Below are 16,251 nucleotides of genomic sequence, written 5' to 3' on the forward strand. Positions count from 1 at the left end.
TAGTCAAGGATATATGGTGGTTTTCAAAGTACGTTTTAGCTGAGCCATATGAGCTGTACGGCGACTGGGATCGACGCTACTGCCGGGCTCATGGTCAACGTCGATGATTCTTCCCGCTTTCAGGCGCACTCCGGTAGAATTCCGGGCTCAGACAGCAGCTTTTGTAGATGCCGCATGCTTTGAGCCTCGTCGCTGGTCTTGGCGGTCTCTATGTTTTTTATGGTTTGGTCTTGTGCTGCTGTTGCTTCAGAAAGCGTGTTGTGCAAATCATGCACTTCCAGCGGATGTAACGTGGTAGTGAAAACGCCTTGACGAATGGACGTGCAGACTGAGGGACGGTAGAAATAAATTCTTTGCTGGGCTGATTTGCGCCGCTAAGAACTGAACAACTCGGCGGCGGCGATAGCAACAAACGTGCTCAACGGTCGTCGAAACACACCGTTGCCGCTTTCGGCCGCGTTCAGTTTAAAGCAGGCTAAGAACCTTGGAGATAAAGCGCCAAAGGCAGCTAAAAGAATCTTGAATAATGTGGAAGCAGTTGCTTGTGCTGCGATAATTTTAGATAAACCTGGTCGCATCTCGTGTAACGAACAAAGCGATAAACCCATGCGCCGGCAGTTTTCAGCATGAACAAGCAGCACCTAGCTTCGTGACAATATCATAGGTGCTGGCGCCCTGGGGCAGGATGGACCTGCACTTTATTGCGAGTCATGTTGAAAAAAAAAGCGTAATACAAAAGGCAACAGCGACTCCAGTAATACAAATAGATAATTAATATTTTTATTCGGAAAGCCCGTACATAGATTTGCATCCACCTAGCCTGACGAAATTAGGCCATAGACTAGGAAGGCACTGGACAAACTTCTTCATGAACAAAAGTTTAAAAACCAGGTATAGCCAAAGAATAGAAGCGGAAAGCAGAAGACGAGATAAATGTGCTTCCCATAAACGCTATTACTTTTTAGAGCGTCAGAACAGAACGATGGCTGGCGCGGTTTTGATTCTTCGAATTGGGCTCTAAAGTTTCCGTTATCTCGCTTGTGAACTGTTCGTTCTATGAAGCGCTGTCTGCTGTGTCCTCACTTTCTTTAATGAGCCATTGTTATCAAAGACACTTTTTTGATATATTTTCACAGCGCCTCAGAGGGCACTCACTAAACAGGGATTCACAAAAACTTTAAATTTTATTCTTGTCGTCATTTGCACTTTTACATGCTATTTTCGCACTAGGATCTTTCGTTTCAATTGGACACCTCTTCTTGGGGTACGGCTTTCATCTCTAGCACCTGGAAGAAGGAAGTGTTATTAGATAGCAAGCCACAGCAGATGGAAGCTGAGGTAATTTGTATTCCAAGGCTTTTATTGTTTCTATAGTACAGTCCTTCTGTTGTTTATACATAATGTTCATCTATGATTTATCGACAGTGAATGTATAAAGAATAATAAAATAGTAATTAAGAGAGCCCAGTAATGCTGCAGTTGTATGGAAATCCCTACGGAAAGTCGACTCGAACTCGACTTTTAATATATTTTATTTTCAACATTACAACCTGTTAGCTAAAGGTCACTGCACCAAACTGCTTTTGAATCACAGCCAGAAAAGTATATTTGAATTCATAGCTTAAACAATGATCCCAGAGAGTTCACCAAGGAGAGATTCTTTTATTATTTACAGTCTGTTGTTATCTACACCTGCACCTCTAACTCATGCATTGAAATAATTTTTTGAACTTTTAGGAAAATGCCTTGCTTGCGGAGCTGCTGGTTCAGCGTGTGCATGGCTTCTCTTATAACAAATTATACACGTGTTTTACATTGTTATTACCGGGTACTCTGTTTTTATTTGAGATAGAATGAGAACGAGTCTCAGAATTGAGTTACAAATCTAGTGTAGAGTCCAGGACTACTTTGACATACAGAAGCAAAACAAAAGAGAGGAAGAATTGTTTTCCACTTTAGAGGCGAAGGCTGCAGAATTAAAAAAACGAGTTGATGAAGCTCAAGTTAGGGGTAGTGTTATGGTCACCTATAATTTGCCTCACGCGGACCACCAAAAGCGGTAGCGAAACAGCCCTCCTAGGAATAAAGAACGTGGCAGACCGAGAGGTTGAGAGGAAACAGTGTTGTGAATTAAGTACTTACCCGAAGGGCCATTAGGTATTTGTACCGACAAGGCGCCCGCACCATGCCGTACGGCGGGCGTGACAACAGCTGTTAAGCATGCGGGCTTTGTTTAGCTTTGTGCTTGTAGGATATGACTATTCTGGCGGCTGGTAAAGTGTGGGAAAGGGAGCACTGAGAGAAGAGTAATTCTGTGAGCCTTTGTTTCAGTGTTGGCGGTGTATAGCTCACTTCATCTCAGGGTCGTAATCTTCCGGACGAGGCAAAGGGCGTCTTGGTGACATGTAGCGAAGCGATGGCATGGGCACATGCTGCTGCCCCTCTGGATCATTTTGACCGGGCACCCATTCCAGAAGGACGAAGGCGTAATACACTACCTGACAGGTCACAGGTCACCCGGTCGTCTCTCACACAATAGGGGGCAGGTAGCAACAGAGAGAAATAGCACCTGCCACTGCGAAAGCGGTAGGGTGGACAGCTGGAAGGTGGTTACCACGAGAAGATCGCGGAGGGTGCGAAACGAGAATATCCGCGCTCAAACTTCGCATTATCGACTATCGTAATCGTCCGTCAGTGGTTTTAAAACTTCGTTGCTTCCTGTTGTTTCGGCCTGGGTCAGATAGCTGGCGCCGAGGACGATGGGTGGGTAGAATCATGCGCTTAAACATATTTCTTCGCCCGCCGTATCGCCTTTAGACTGAAAGGCATGCCTGACCTGCTGTATGGTCTCATCACATAAGTACATGATTTATAACAGGTGCGACTTACGTTCCGGTGGAGAGTTCTCCGCCTTTACACGTGTATTGCACACATGGATTCCCTAACCGCTGGCTGGTTCCCTCGAGCAGAGGAATGCCGGTGGGCGTCATGCAGTATGGGTCTGAAATGTTTCACATTCACATGGATGTAAAATTTTGGGCTCAAACCTGTCTAACGACAGAAGTAAGCCGGCTGCACATTGCAAAACGAAACAACGCAGGCTTCGGGACGTGTTGTACTGCTTCGCACTAAAAGAGCGGATTCGGCTCCTAAATTTCACGCACAACCGTAGCCGCTCTAGTTGTCAATCTATGAACGAAATACAGCTTGTACGAGTGCACATGTAACTGCACAACTTGAGCGCACGCTCACTGGCATTTAGAAATATATTTGCTGAAAACTTGGTGATTGTTTTGTCTCTCAGAGGTTGGTATGAAATATTGACGCAACACGTTTGCATGCTTAGAAATGACTTCATTTACTTGAAAAGCATGCACCTTACATAAATATAACTGACTTTTAGATTAGCAGCGTCGTACTGTGGACCTTCGGTACTAGCAATGCCACTTAATATTCATATATCGTACATGAACCACCGTAGAGAACGCAAGAGCAACCACCAATGGTGCGCCCACATAAATGCGACTCTAGGTGCAGCAACTGGAAAAAGGGGGGTGGGGGTATTTAAGCAATGATGTGCGGCGGAAACTCTGTGGCGACAAACAGTTATGAAACTTGTTAAATATAATTCAGAGTTAATTTCTGTCCCCTGATACAGAATTTCTGTCCTCTGATACAGCTAATATTACACTTATTTTTTTAATGCCAATAACTAAAATGTCGGTTAATTATAATGTGGAACGGATCATTACTCCCTGGACACGCCTTTTTTTTTCTAAATCCCAGAGCCTCCTTCTTACGCAAGTCCAGCAATTTCGGGTAAACATTTTGAAAATTGCTACATCGTAAGATACTTTTACGGTAATTTTGAAGATAATGGTCAATTCTTATTTTTTAAAGTGTTTTATCGGTCGCATTTAACAGTTAAGACTGCAATAGGAAACCAATAGAGAACGCTTTTGACGATAGCAAAAACGTTAATAGAAAAAAAATTCAATCCTGCCGACCGGAGATCTGCGGATGTAATGATTGTTATAGCGAAATCTTTCATTACATGAAAAAACTTCGTTCATAAATGGTTTTCCACTCAAAAATTCTTCTTTCCAGAATTGCTGGGTACGGTTGACAAGAGATGCTTCCTTAAGTTTTAAAACAGAAATGGATTCTAGATTTTACACAAAAGACTTTCGCGGACCCAACCTCGCGTTCGACTTGCAGAGCTGACCTAGGAATGCAAGCCTAAGTCGATTGTTTGTCATCTGCTGTTTTAGTTCACATCGGGGCTCCACTGTAGTGACGGACCTGTAGGTTTAGCGACATGATTTTCTCATTAAAAATAGAACGTTGTTGGTACACTTCAAAAGGCAGGAGCCGCATCGCTCTAGCGTGTTCTAACTCTGGGTGGTGTGAATGATGCATGCGCTTTTGGGGCCTCGCGGGAGCACATTGTTCAGAATAGTAAACTGAAATCTTATCAAGGAGGTTTTGACTTCGCGCGTTTTCTTCTAGCAGACTGAGGTAGATGCACTGTGAGAGAAGTGCAATATGTAAAGGTATACTTTTGATCAGGGCATACTCTTGATGGCCGTAGAATATCTGGACAGGCTCGGGCGCCCCTGTGGTTTACTACATGAGAGCACTTATGTTATCCCAAGTACCCTTTTACACCAAGTACCCAAGCACGCCATATAGGCAGCGTTTAGCAAACGCAGACGAAAAAATTAACATTATTCTGGCTATTCCTGGCAGTGGCAGGGAGAAAGTTGTACGGCTGCCGTTTGATATTTGATCTAATTTTCAGCGACATAACCACCTGCAATAGGTGGTTTTCGCTAAAGAGGAGGACGCTGCGCTTTGTGTATTGCAAGATAATGCTCAGATGGTCTGGGTAATAATATACGCCCCGCAATAACCAAAGAAGTTGTTCACCGGACAACTCTCACAGATATAAAACGTCCACACCACCTGGAGCTCACTTACTTGCATGTGAGCCTCGATGGGATTGACCACCACAGGCGGCACAATTTCGAGAGGGCGCAGCAGCTGGTCAACACAGCACTTACGACCCTGTCCTGCCTGAAGAAGCTTCTTGGGATTTTCGGGTTCTATATGCTACGACTTCATAGAGAAAACCAATAGCGACGCCATTTCCGCAAGAGGAAGTACCCTTAGAGCTGTAGTAGTGGAAAATATACCTAAATCTGCATTTGGTCTTTTCATAAGAGAAAAGTTTCCAAAATATTATTCGTGTCCACTTTGTACTTTTGCACGTCGCGCACAGTTTATGCTTCAACTGACGAAAAAATGTGGTAGCAAACTTCAGGTGCACATTTCGTATTATTGACATTAATTCCTGCATTCTGCTTGTCATGTGACCAGAAACGCACACATCGTCAAGCCTCGGAAGCTAACTTTTTTTTACGTTTACCTTGGTAGCATTCAACACTGAAATGAACCCCAAAATCAGTTCTACTGAACTCACTTGACTTTCCATGGCAGGTTGTCGCACAGCACTTGGGAAACGGTGCGGAAGGATCAGTTCTGTTGCAGTGGTGGGGACGTTCTTTGCACCTGAAGTTGAGGGCATATGTCAGATTTCAAGCGCGTTCAGGAAGTGCAGTAAGTGGAATAACAAGCGAACCGGACACAATTGAATTTTTTTTTTGCTTTTAAAAGCGTACATGTAATAGGAAACGCCGTGCTTGCTTAGAAAAGAGCAGATAGACGAGCAAGGAAGCAATTCAAGATAATAAAAGCCGTTACAACAACCACAGGTGTCAAATAGAAAACGAATGGGTGCTTGCTGCTCGCCATAATCGTTTCACGCGAGCTTGACTTTTACGAGGACTCGGGGCTTAACGTATTTACAGCCTTTCTGTACTTTGCGGTGTCTGAGCCTCTATGCTCGTGGAATCATCAGGTGAACATTTTCTCAGTTTTCCGATGATTCCCTTTCTATGCTAATGTAACATCCCCTTCAGGCGATGAGTACACATTTTTAAAGCGAAAGTTTTATTAGCCTAGCGGTGCCGATTTCGCTGTGTCTGAACGAATGGCCTTGAAGAGAAGTGGAGCTACGTAAGTAACCACGTGACGTGGTAGCACGTGACTCGCAGCAACGTGACTCGCAGCAACTGCAGCCGCGCGCTCCGCCATCACCGCGGCCGCTGCGCGGATCGCTTTTGTGTGAGCGTAGAAAACTTTGCATTAACTGTTTTTTTAACACGAATGAACAAATTTAAAGGTGGTGTGAATGAATGTTTTGTACGTTTTGAATGTTTTGTTGCTGCACACCACAGTGTAGCCAACACACTTCTATTTTCAATGATACAAAAGCAAACAGTATACGTGGCATACAGAAGAAAAAAATCTTTGTTTTGGCACAGTTGGAGAGACTGGCACAAAAATCAGAAAAGTACTAAACATATACCCAGTCGCAGAACAGAATAACTAATCCAGAATAAACGTGTCCTGCACTTCTATGCCAGAAATCAGCATTCGAATTTACAGAACACGATGTTATACTATCCGGTCAGCAAATGAAATAATCAGTTGCTCGCGGGGAGAGATTTCGGATACTCCGCAGTACCGTGCCAAGGTAGAACGCGGGCTGTCTTCCCCATGACTCTGTTCACACTGTTCGCTGCACTGCTGGCTGGGGCCATGGAATTATTCACAACATATCCGGCACCTTCTGAGAAGCCCTAAAAGCAGTGAATCTGCTCGACAATGGCCTAAACGAAAGCAACAAACGGGCAGCTATCGATGGTTAGGGTTGGGAGGAGCCATCGCCTATTTCGCATATAAAATCAGATGAATAGACGTCATATTTTCTCACAAAATTTGACACTTGCACCTACAGAGTCAACAGTCGATGCTGCCAAAACGCGAGAACACCATCGTTGCTGAGTAGGGTCGGTGCGAGAAGACGACGATAGTTCGAGCACCCTGCTTGCGTGATGGTTCAGTGTTGGCATTCAGTTTTAAAATATTGCCTTCTTCGGCTGACAAAAAATTCGATTCCAAAACTGAAGTACAGTTCTTCGGCAACCGACTCAATGTCATTACTTGCCCAGAAATAGCCTCAATTGTCATGAATGGGGAATATGCGCCATAGGTCAAATTGAGAGATTTCAATATGCGTGCTAAAGAAATAGTTAAGGATATTGCATTTTAAATAACACAATACACAATAACTGAATAAACAGTAACGACGCAAAAATGTGGCAACCTACTCTTTTATAATGATTTTCTTATTCTCATAATCGCATTCCAAAAGCTGGCATTTTCCTGGCACTGGTATGGTTGCGTTAAAGATAAGCGTTTTGTAAACGCAAGTCCCTGAAAAAGAAAACGAAAGTGTTGAATTAGGGAACATCTACATGTAGAAGCTTAGTTCTAGCAAGGAAGGCCACAGAGAAATTTGTACACAAAGGGTTGAATTAGGGAACATCTACATGTAGATGCTTAATTCTAGCAAGGAAGGCCACAGAGAAATTTGTAAACAAATCTGTTGTGGCAATTTTCTGAAAAATGCTTTACATCGAAGCAAGAATTTTTCTGGGGAAGGGGTCTTCAATCCTGTTAATAAAATACGTGAAAATATTCCTTCATCTTACGACAGTCTTCTTATTTTGACAAGGATAAACGGACTAACCAAAAAAACTACCCTGCATTTTTATTTACTGTTTCTTAACGGTCTTTTATTATGATTAATCGTGATCAGAAGATCTGCAAACATCTTCTGTGTTTGAATATTACAAGCGAGAACTTTATGTATAGGAGCTAGGTTCATCGCTAGATAATGCAAGATAAGATGGGTTAAAACCACTTGTACAAGAAATTCGTCATCTTTATTGTAACTTGAGTGCATGAACAGTTGTGAATGTTTTTTTTTATTGAAACCTGTATGGCATGGGATGCATGTACGAAGCGTCCTGTAGGTTGTTTCTTCTAAGATAACGGAATCAACTTCCTTTTTGGATAACAGCTTTGATGTCGTCGCATTCACCTCCTGTCTTATCGCGAATGCTTGCAGCCGCGTCCGCTGCTTGCGCATAGTTTCAGATTATTGCTGTGGCTTTGGCGCCTTGTCTCGATAGTTCCTTGCCAGCTTAAAACTGAGCGTGGCCAAGAGCGGCGGGCCTTCTGTTCGACGACAATCGAGCACGCTTATTGCCACGCCACCGGCGTGTCATTAATTTCTTTGTCGCTACAAGCCAAGCCCAATCAACAGTTTCTTTTAGAAGACCTTTTCGCTATTTTCCAGACTGCCGGACCACTGTCTTCACTACGTCACAAAACCGTGTTGGCGCATACCTTCCTGTAAGGTTGGATTTGGTGCCGTCACTACTTTTACGTTTTCAGAACCGTCGGCTCGACTGCTGGGCAACCACAGTAGCAGTAGACCAAGGAGGCTGCAGAGGAGCATTCTACAAGGACGTGAAGGGCGAAAATGGCTTTATCTGGAAAGAATGTAAAAATGCAGGACACAGATTGTAAAACGACAGGTGTCACATTTCCCGCGAGACAAAACATACCTTCCTGACTGCTACGGACGCCAGAGAGAGCTGTAAGGTTTCTCAAATTTAAGAAAACTTTAGCGATTCGAGACAGCTAGGACTTATATTAATAGCTACGTCTTATATTAAATAGCCCGCAAGGGACCATAACAAAAAAAAAAAGCTGTCAGAACAGGCACCGTGAGAGGCCTTATATTGAAGACATTTGTCTCGTAGTTTGCAGTTTTGATGCAATCCCACAGCTTGTTTGATGCGTTGCACTAATATTACCTGATTGGTTTAGTTGCACCCGAAGCAATTGAAGACGAAAATTAGTTTTTTGAGAAAAGGAAATGGCGCAGTATCGGTCTCACATATCGGCGGACACCTGAACCGCGCCGTAAGGGAAGGCGTAAAGGAGGGACTAAGAGAAGGAAGGAAGAGGGGCCGTAGTTGAGGGGTCCGGAATAATTTCGACCACCTGGGAATCTTTAACGTGCGCTGATATCGCACAGCACACGGACGCCTTAGCGTTTCGCCTCCATCGAAACGCGGCCGCCGCTGTCGGGCTCGAACCCGGGTACTCCGGGTCAGTAGCCGATCGCCCTAACCACTGAGCCACCGCGGAGGGTGCACCCGAAGGTCAAACTTAAAAATGACGGTTGGGAGCGTGCTCTGCGCACTTGCTTCTTGCGCACAGGAATAGTTGTGCTCAAGCTAGTGAGGCTGCCGATGAAATAAGACAAATATGGAAGCCTTCGTTGTTCCCTGCTGAACTCCTGCAAGATTTAATCGTTTTGGGAATGTTGTTTACTATCACCAAATTCTGGAATTTTAAAGTAGAAATGGGTATAGGCAGCGGACGCGACATGCAAAATGACAGCCGTTGACCTGCTAGGGTGACAGAGTGGAATTCCAAGACGAACACCGAAAACTTCCTGAAATAACGCGGCCGCAGCCAGTGCTAAGCAGAAAAAAAAGAAGGTTCTTGGAAGAAGTCTGTGTTGTTGAGATTACTATACCGGCGTGGTGAGGGCGACGACACCCATATTCTTACCATCATCTCAAAACTCTAATGCGCTCGTACCATGAAAGAGTATTATAAACTTCCCTCAACGACGTTCAAGCTAAGTTGTAGGGAAGCCTATATACCGAGTTTTAAATATTTTCGAGCGGTGTCTCCAAGGTCGCAAAATGTGGAAAAGGAAAGAGCGCACTCTGCTACTGCACTGCGATATACCTAGTTACTGGTACCCAGCTTTTTTCTATCGCCTACGCAAGCCGTTTCTTACAGTTTTATGTTACATATTACACCTCTTTCTAAGCATGCAATCTGCTCAGGAGGCTCGGTTAAACCTAGCGTTTTGAAAGCCGTTCACTAAAAGCGCTGCGATCTATATTATCATCATATGCTTGGCACGCAGAGAACGAAAATAACGAACTCTACAAATTAGGGTCCATCTCTTGCATGTTCACAGACAAAGTGGTCGCAGATTTCGTTCCCTTGAGTTTGTGCGGTGTTAGTGATGGTGAACGAAAATCACTGCGTGTAGTTTCTATAAGTCGACCTGGATCACCTTTTCTCTCGTTGTGGTAGAGTGCGGTTATTCCACTGACTGATTCGTTCGGCGCGATTTACTAACCACTGCAGAGTAGCGCACTCTACGGCGGAGAGCTCACAGCCCACAGCGGCCCTCTGGACAAATCATAAAAGTACTTACGTCAAAGACACTTCTCCCAGTGAGCGAACCAGCCGGACAGCCAAGGAATCAGCAGAGAGTTTACTGCTGTTGTGCACCGATACTCTCATATCTGGTTTTATACCCACCGCGGAGGCATAATTAGTCAGGGGTTTCATCCCCGTTTAATTTAATTTATTCCGTCTTTCTTTGCCTCTAATACGCTTTGCGACCTAAATCAAATGAGCTTTAGAGAAATAGAGAACATTCGATAAATTACTTTACGTGCGCCAACTAGCGCGGAAAATCAGCGGAGACCTACTTGTAGAAAGTAAAATTGAGGAGCATATAATGCTTCATTATACAAATAAACCATTTGTTTTATTCCAGTGCTATATATATTGAATTCCAAGAAACGTTTAACAGCCTTCTGATTTTGACATGTGGCCTCTTTTAGCAAGGGTGTAATCGGGTTGTTATGGAAGTTTTACCGAATAAAATGATCGATGGCTTTGCAGCTTTCTACGGATGTTAATGCGCAGAAACAGGCGTCCTAAAGTAAGTTTGAGCGGTTCTCTGGAGCTGACGTATTCATTGCATATAAGATGTACTGATTATATAATAAGTACATGTCTACATAAATGTGACGATGTGGCGACGAGTGATATTCACAAATTGGGAACATTTAATAAAAACTTTACCTTCATAAATTACCAAGAACAACCAGTGGAGTTGTTCTTCTGGACAATATAACGAAGGAGCATAAAATGCTTCATTATAGAAATAAATGATTCGCTATCTTTGTACCTTCTCGCATTAAAAAAAAAAAGTGCGCTCAATCTCCTTATTGTGACATCCCTTATTGAAAACCAATGCGTTTGAAATATACTTCGGGATATTTATAATGTATTTGAATCATATTTTGTTTTTATTAATGCATTAAATATGCCTGAAATAGGCTCCGGAAATTCTATGCTTGGTATTCGAAATATATTCTTAAAATTTTCCAGAAACACGGCACTTAAAGCATGCTTCGAGCACATTTCAAATACATGAAAAAATATTAACGTGGTTTTAGCATCTTGTCAGTATATTAAAAGTGCACTTTCGTAAATATGAAATTAATTCGTCTCAAGTATACTTCAATTTTAACAAACGGGAACTCCTTTTAAATATATTTCAAGCACACTTTAAGCTGCCGTAGAACAAGCTAGTACTCGAAATCGCGTTTCGGGAAATTGACTTTGCATGTTGGCAATTTATTGAAAGTGTACTTTCGCAAATACGACATTAATTCGTCCAAAGTACACTTCTATTATAACGAATGAGCTGTCCGCGTAAACGTATTTGCAGCACACTTCAAGCAGCCGTTTAAGAGTTAGTGCTCGAAATCGCGTTGCGGGAAATTACATGTTGGCAATGCATTTAAAGTGTACTTTCGTAAATGCGAAATTAAGTTCGGCGTAGTATAACTTCAACTCTAACAAATGGGTAGTCCGCATCAGCATATTTGCAGCACGCTTTAAGCTGCCGTGGAACAACCAAGAGCTCGAAATCACGTTTCCGGGAACGGTGACAACTATCCGTTTTAGTCCATTCGTTTATGTTAACTTCTAGCAGAAATGCAATTACCACTTATTTAAATTACGCGGGGACAGCATGATAGCGTTATACCGGCAATGGCCCATGCGCGCCTCCGGGCCCGAACATGCCAGCGAAAAGGACCCCGACCGGCAAGGCCAACCGGCTGTTATAGACGCCCATGTATTTGTTGGCTAACAGTTCGACTCCTGACCAATGCCTGACGCAAGTTACGACTAGCAGTTCGGTTCCAGATAGGCCGCAGATTCGAACGCGACCACTCCGACGCTTGTGCGACAATTTTGGGGGCCCACAGTCTTTGTGCAAAAAGCCCCTCACCAGGCAAGATAGTGTGTCTCCTCTCGCGGCGTATGTATAAGCGAAGCCAAGTATTGCCATTGTGGGAGGGGTTCCTCTTTGCTGGTGTCACTTTACATTGGCATTTACTGCGTGGCGACATCTTTCCCGTTCAGATTCCGTCGCGTGATCTTGCATTGGCATAGACTTCTTGATGACAACGCGGTCTCTCTGGGATTGTCTGTCTCCTGACGCTTATAGCCCATTCAGTCATTACTTCTGCTGTGGACAACATTGATCAGTATTATCCGGTGAATCCGACTAGTACAATAAGTGAATAAATACTTTAGTTGTTTTTAATGTATTTAATGTACATTTTAGTATACATTTAATGTATATTTTAAGCCTATATTTAATGTATGAGTTGTATATTTTCATTATATTTTTAATGTATTTAATGTGTATTTGTAGTATACCTTTAATGCATAGTAAATATACTAAGCGGACAGAAAATGCATTTTTGATGCATTTGTAAAAATGTTCAAAATAGTACTTCTGCCTTGCAAAGACAGCATTCGTATGGCAATTTAAGCATAGGGACAAGAAATGCAAAATTAATACGAAATTAATACAATGCAATTTAAGCATAGGGACAAGAAATGCAAAATTAATACGAAATTAATACAATATATTCGAAATGCATTTTTAGAATAGCCTTTTTTCGCTAAGGGATATGTCGCCTCCTTGCACAAATTCAACTTAAATAAATGAGTGATGACTTTATCTCAATGTAAAAAAAAAGTAAGCAGCGGATAGAGACCTAATAAGATAAGCTTTCAGGATCTTCTGGAGCTGACATATTCATTGCGCGCTTATAACGCCACAGTTACAACGAACGCGCGCTTATTATGATCGATGGCAGTGCTACCGTCAAAATATGCTTTAGGGCAATAGGACTACGTCTGAGATCCAGCGAACATTTACAGCGGCGTAAATAGGTTAGAAGCCGCCGCGGTGGCTCGGTAGTTGTGCTGGGCTGTTAACCCGAAAGACGCGGGTTCGATCCCGGCCGTGGCAGTGGCATTTCGATGGAGGAGAAATTTTAGAGGTCCGTGTGCTGTGCGATGTGCCACTGCGCATTAAAGAACTCCAGTTGGTCGAAATCATCCGGAGCCCTTCACTACGGCGTCCCTGATAACATGAGTCACTTTGGGGCGTTAAGCTTCATAAAGCCAAAACCAGCTAAGAATATTCACGAAGAAAAATATTATACTAATGCAACGGTGAGAACTGTTGGTATTTATGCTTATGCCTGTCTTATTAATGTAATTGATTTTGACACGTGATTTTACAAAACATTTCGGCATTAGACACAGGGGCTATCCACAATGAAGTCGATCAATGAGATCGCACAATTTGAATAGTTTACTTGACGCAACTTGTAAAGTGGCGTCAACTTGAAACCTTTGGTGTAAATAGTTGAAAGAGCGCTATCTCGTTGAATGTCACTGCACTTAGCCTTTGGTTGGCGTTGTATTTCTTCTAAATTCTTACACGTGTCTAGACAGGTGTTAAACAAACCTCGGTTCGCGGCTAGGCTTTTCAACATGCAGCTTATGACACCAAAATTAGGAGTCTTTGCGCGAGTTGCACAATGCGGAGCCTACGTCAAAGTACTTCGCTTAAGAGAAATGGAATACAGCAACGTCTCACAACTAATTAATGTCATGAATCATATTGCGTTTTTTTTTCAAAAAAACAACAACCCTAATGCAACGCCTAAGGGCAAAGGTATGCGTCATATTTTCTCAATTTTGTGCATAATCAGAAAGATTACATCGTCTCATAGCTAGTTAATGTTAATAATAATATTGTGTTTTTTAAAAACAAAACAAACCTAAAGCAACGCCTAAGGGCAACGTTGCGCCTCGTACTTCTCAATTTTTTGCATAATCAGAAAGATTACATGAAATGCCTGCTTCCTGGAGGTTACCAAACGTTAGTCACCGAAAAAAATAACAGTCGATTTGTGTACTTATGCCAAATGCCAATTAAGTGCTCCAGCACAGTGTGATCATTGTTTCGCCTTGTTTATTATGGTTATGCTTTTTTAGGCATGATATTGACGTGTGGCTGAAACGTCATATCAAGTGGATTCTGTGTATTGATTGAGTTGGCGTTGATGAAGCACAGTAGATATATGACACAATGGTTAATACAGTCGTTTTATGCATGCATATTAATCACGTTTACTCTCAAAGATTACAAAGACTGTCTTGCGATCAGTAAAGTAGTTAGAAATTGCAGTAATTGTAAATCATTTTGGAAATTAAAGAGCCTGTTTGAAACAATAATTGTACGCACCTTTTCCAATCCGTAGTAACCATATTCTCGGGTATAACCAGATGCATATTACACATGACGATTTAGGGCAATGCGTACTACATTGAGTCATCGGCCTTTCGCGTGGTTTTATTGCTTTATTGGATGTGTACACATCGCAAGCTACGCATTATGATTCAGAATGTAGCTTCGCCTTGTGTCCTTATTCTTCTTTTGTTACGCAGGGTTAATTATAGAGACATGGGATAGGCCTTCGCCCTGCAGTGGGCGTAGTCAGGCTGATGATGATGATAATGATGATGATGGTGTGCGCTTCGAATTGTTCTACGCCTTGTAAGTTCGCCACGTGTCTGCGTCTTGGTATTTTTGATTACCTCTAATACACAACTTTCGAGCCTTCGCGACTGCATCATTTCGACCCCGCTTTAGCTTGACCGTTTTTCTTTCTTACATTCCCACCCGATGCCAAATTACTAAAATTTATTTTCATCTCAACTTCGTCAATTCTTTGCTTCCACCTGTTTTTTCTAGGACACGCTGCTATTAACACTATCGTGTTAATATTATCGTACGAAAAATCGCAGCCTACAGTTCAGTTACTGCGCAAAAGGAGCCCTTGAAACATCTTTGATAGACCATTTTGCTGCCCATAAATTTCGTTCCAATGAAAATGAAATGAAATATTACCGTAATAAGGGGTATTTGTCCACCGCAGGACAAGCACCTTTAATTTTAGTGAAGCAGTTTTTCTTACAGGAACAAGATGACTGTGTACAACTAAATATAACCAAGGCTTTAAAAAAAACGAGCTTCCTAGTTAATTCCATGACTACAGCGTGACGAACGCGATATAGAAGAAGGACGCAGGGCCCCATTCGTCACGCTGCAGTCATGGAGAGAGAGAGAGAGAAACTTTAATTTGCACCCGTCAAAAATGACGGGGGAGAAGGCTATAGCATAAACCCCCATTCATTCCCTAACCGTCGGCCGGTATCTCTTGGGACTCGGTGGCGGTCAAGGCGAGACCGATGACTGCGTTGTTCTTCAGCTTCGTGGTTGACGAATAAGGTCTCCCAGGATTGTACATTTCTATTCGGGTCATTATAGAAAGGGCAGGTCTAGACCATGTGGACTAGATCTGCAATGCTATTGCAGTGCGTACATCTAGGATAAAAGACTTCTTGATGTCATTTACTTTAGAGTTAAGGGTTTGGAAACACTCCGGTTTACAATTTCCTCCCCGTGATTTCCTCTTCCCTACTGGGCTGTTTATCTGCTGCTGGATAGTCATGGAATGTCGTAGTCAACTCGCCCAACAACTTACGTACTCCTAGTCAAGCCAAACCAACTGAGGATAGTTCAGTGTCACGTGGCCCAGTTTTCGTCATTTTAATACGTTTCTTAAAAATTAATATTTAAAAGACCAAGTAGCCAACTTTTTGTTATTGGCTTGAGGAAGAAAGTGTCAGTACAGAAGTTGTAGATCGTCTCCGGAAACACCTAGCAGAGCTGTTTCCGTCAAGGGGGGCTTTGCGTAACTTTATTTATTGGCCTTCAAAGAAAGCTATCCCTTGACCAGCTGCTGGCTCACGTCTTTACCCCAGTGCTCAAGCAAAGGCTCATCGGGGAGAGCAGTCCAGATAAAAGCGGATTTTATTCATAAAGTGGAACAGTTCTTACTTGGAAGCTTTTATTTTATTTTGGGAGTTCTGATTTTAAGGGCTGTAAAAGACATGTTTGCATGCACGGGCACCTTAGCGTTTCGCCTCCATAGAAAGGCAGCCGCCGCGGTCGGGTTCGAACCGGACCGCGGCGGCTGCGTTTCGATGGAGGCCAAACGCTAAGGCGCC

At 42.9% G+C, this 16,251-nt stretch overlaps 1 protein-coding gene across 2 annotated transcripts; it reads right to left on the reverse strand.

Annotated features, from left to right (window-relative positions):
- Positions 1-1,165: 1,165 nt before the first annotated feature.
- On the reverse strand, positions 1,166-10,329 carry LOC144110345 (uncharacterized). 2 transcript variants are annotated; one of them, XM_077643198.1, is made up of 6 exons: positions 10,223-10,329; positions 8,320-8,465; positions 7,236-7,341; positions 5,483-5,571; positions 2,890-3,001; positions 1,166-1,286 (listed from the first exon to the last, which is right to left on the reverse strand). In XM_077643198.1, exons 2-6 carry the CDS (start codon positions 8,429-8,431, stop codon positions 1,280-1,282), a joined length of 426 nt encoding a protein of 141 aa, XP_077499324.1. In that variant the 5' UTR covers positions 8,432-8,465; positions 10,223-10,329; the 3' UTR covers positions 1,166-1,279. The 2 variants fall into 2 exon arrangements, with proteins under 2 accessions (XP_077499324.1, XP_077499323.1); XM_077643197.1 differs by having other exon boundaries at positions 8,320-8,432; positions 10,223-10,326.
- Between the last annotated feature and the right edge of the window lie 5,922 nt (positions 10,330-16,251).

Source organism: Amblyomma americanum, chromosome 11, assembly GCF_052857255.1.
Source record: "Amblyomma americanum isolate KBUSLIRL-KWMA chromosome 11, ASM5285725v1, whole genome shotgun sequence".
NCBI lineage: Eukaryota > Metazoa > Arthropoda > Arachnida > Ixodida > Ixodidae > Amblyomma > Amblyomma americanum.

Bases quoted from the DNA above. Each gene is read 5' to 3' on its own strand.
- LOC144110345 (XM_077643197.1), bottom strand. From the start codon at position 10,311: ATGAGAGTATCGGTGCACAACAGCAGTAAACTCTCTGCTGATTCCTTG. The intron at 7,342-8,319 runs GTATGCGCCAAC...TTTCTTTTTCAG, and splicing joins AAATCCAACCTTACAGGAAG to GGACTTGCGTTTACAAAACG. The intron at 5,572-7,235 runs GTAGGTTGCCAC...CCTCAACTTCAG, and splicing joins AAGAAAATCATTATAAAAGA to GTGCAAAGAACGTCCCCACC.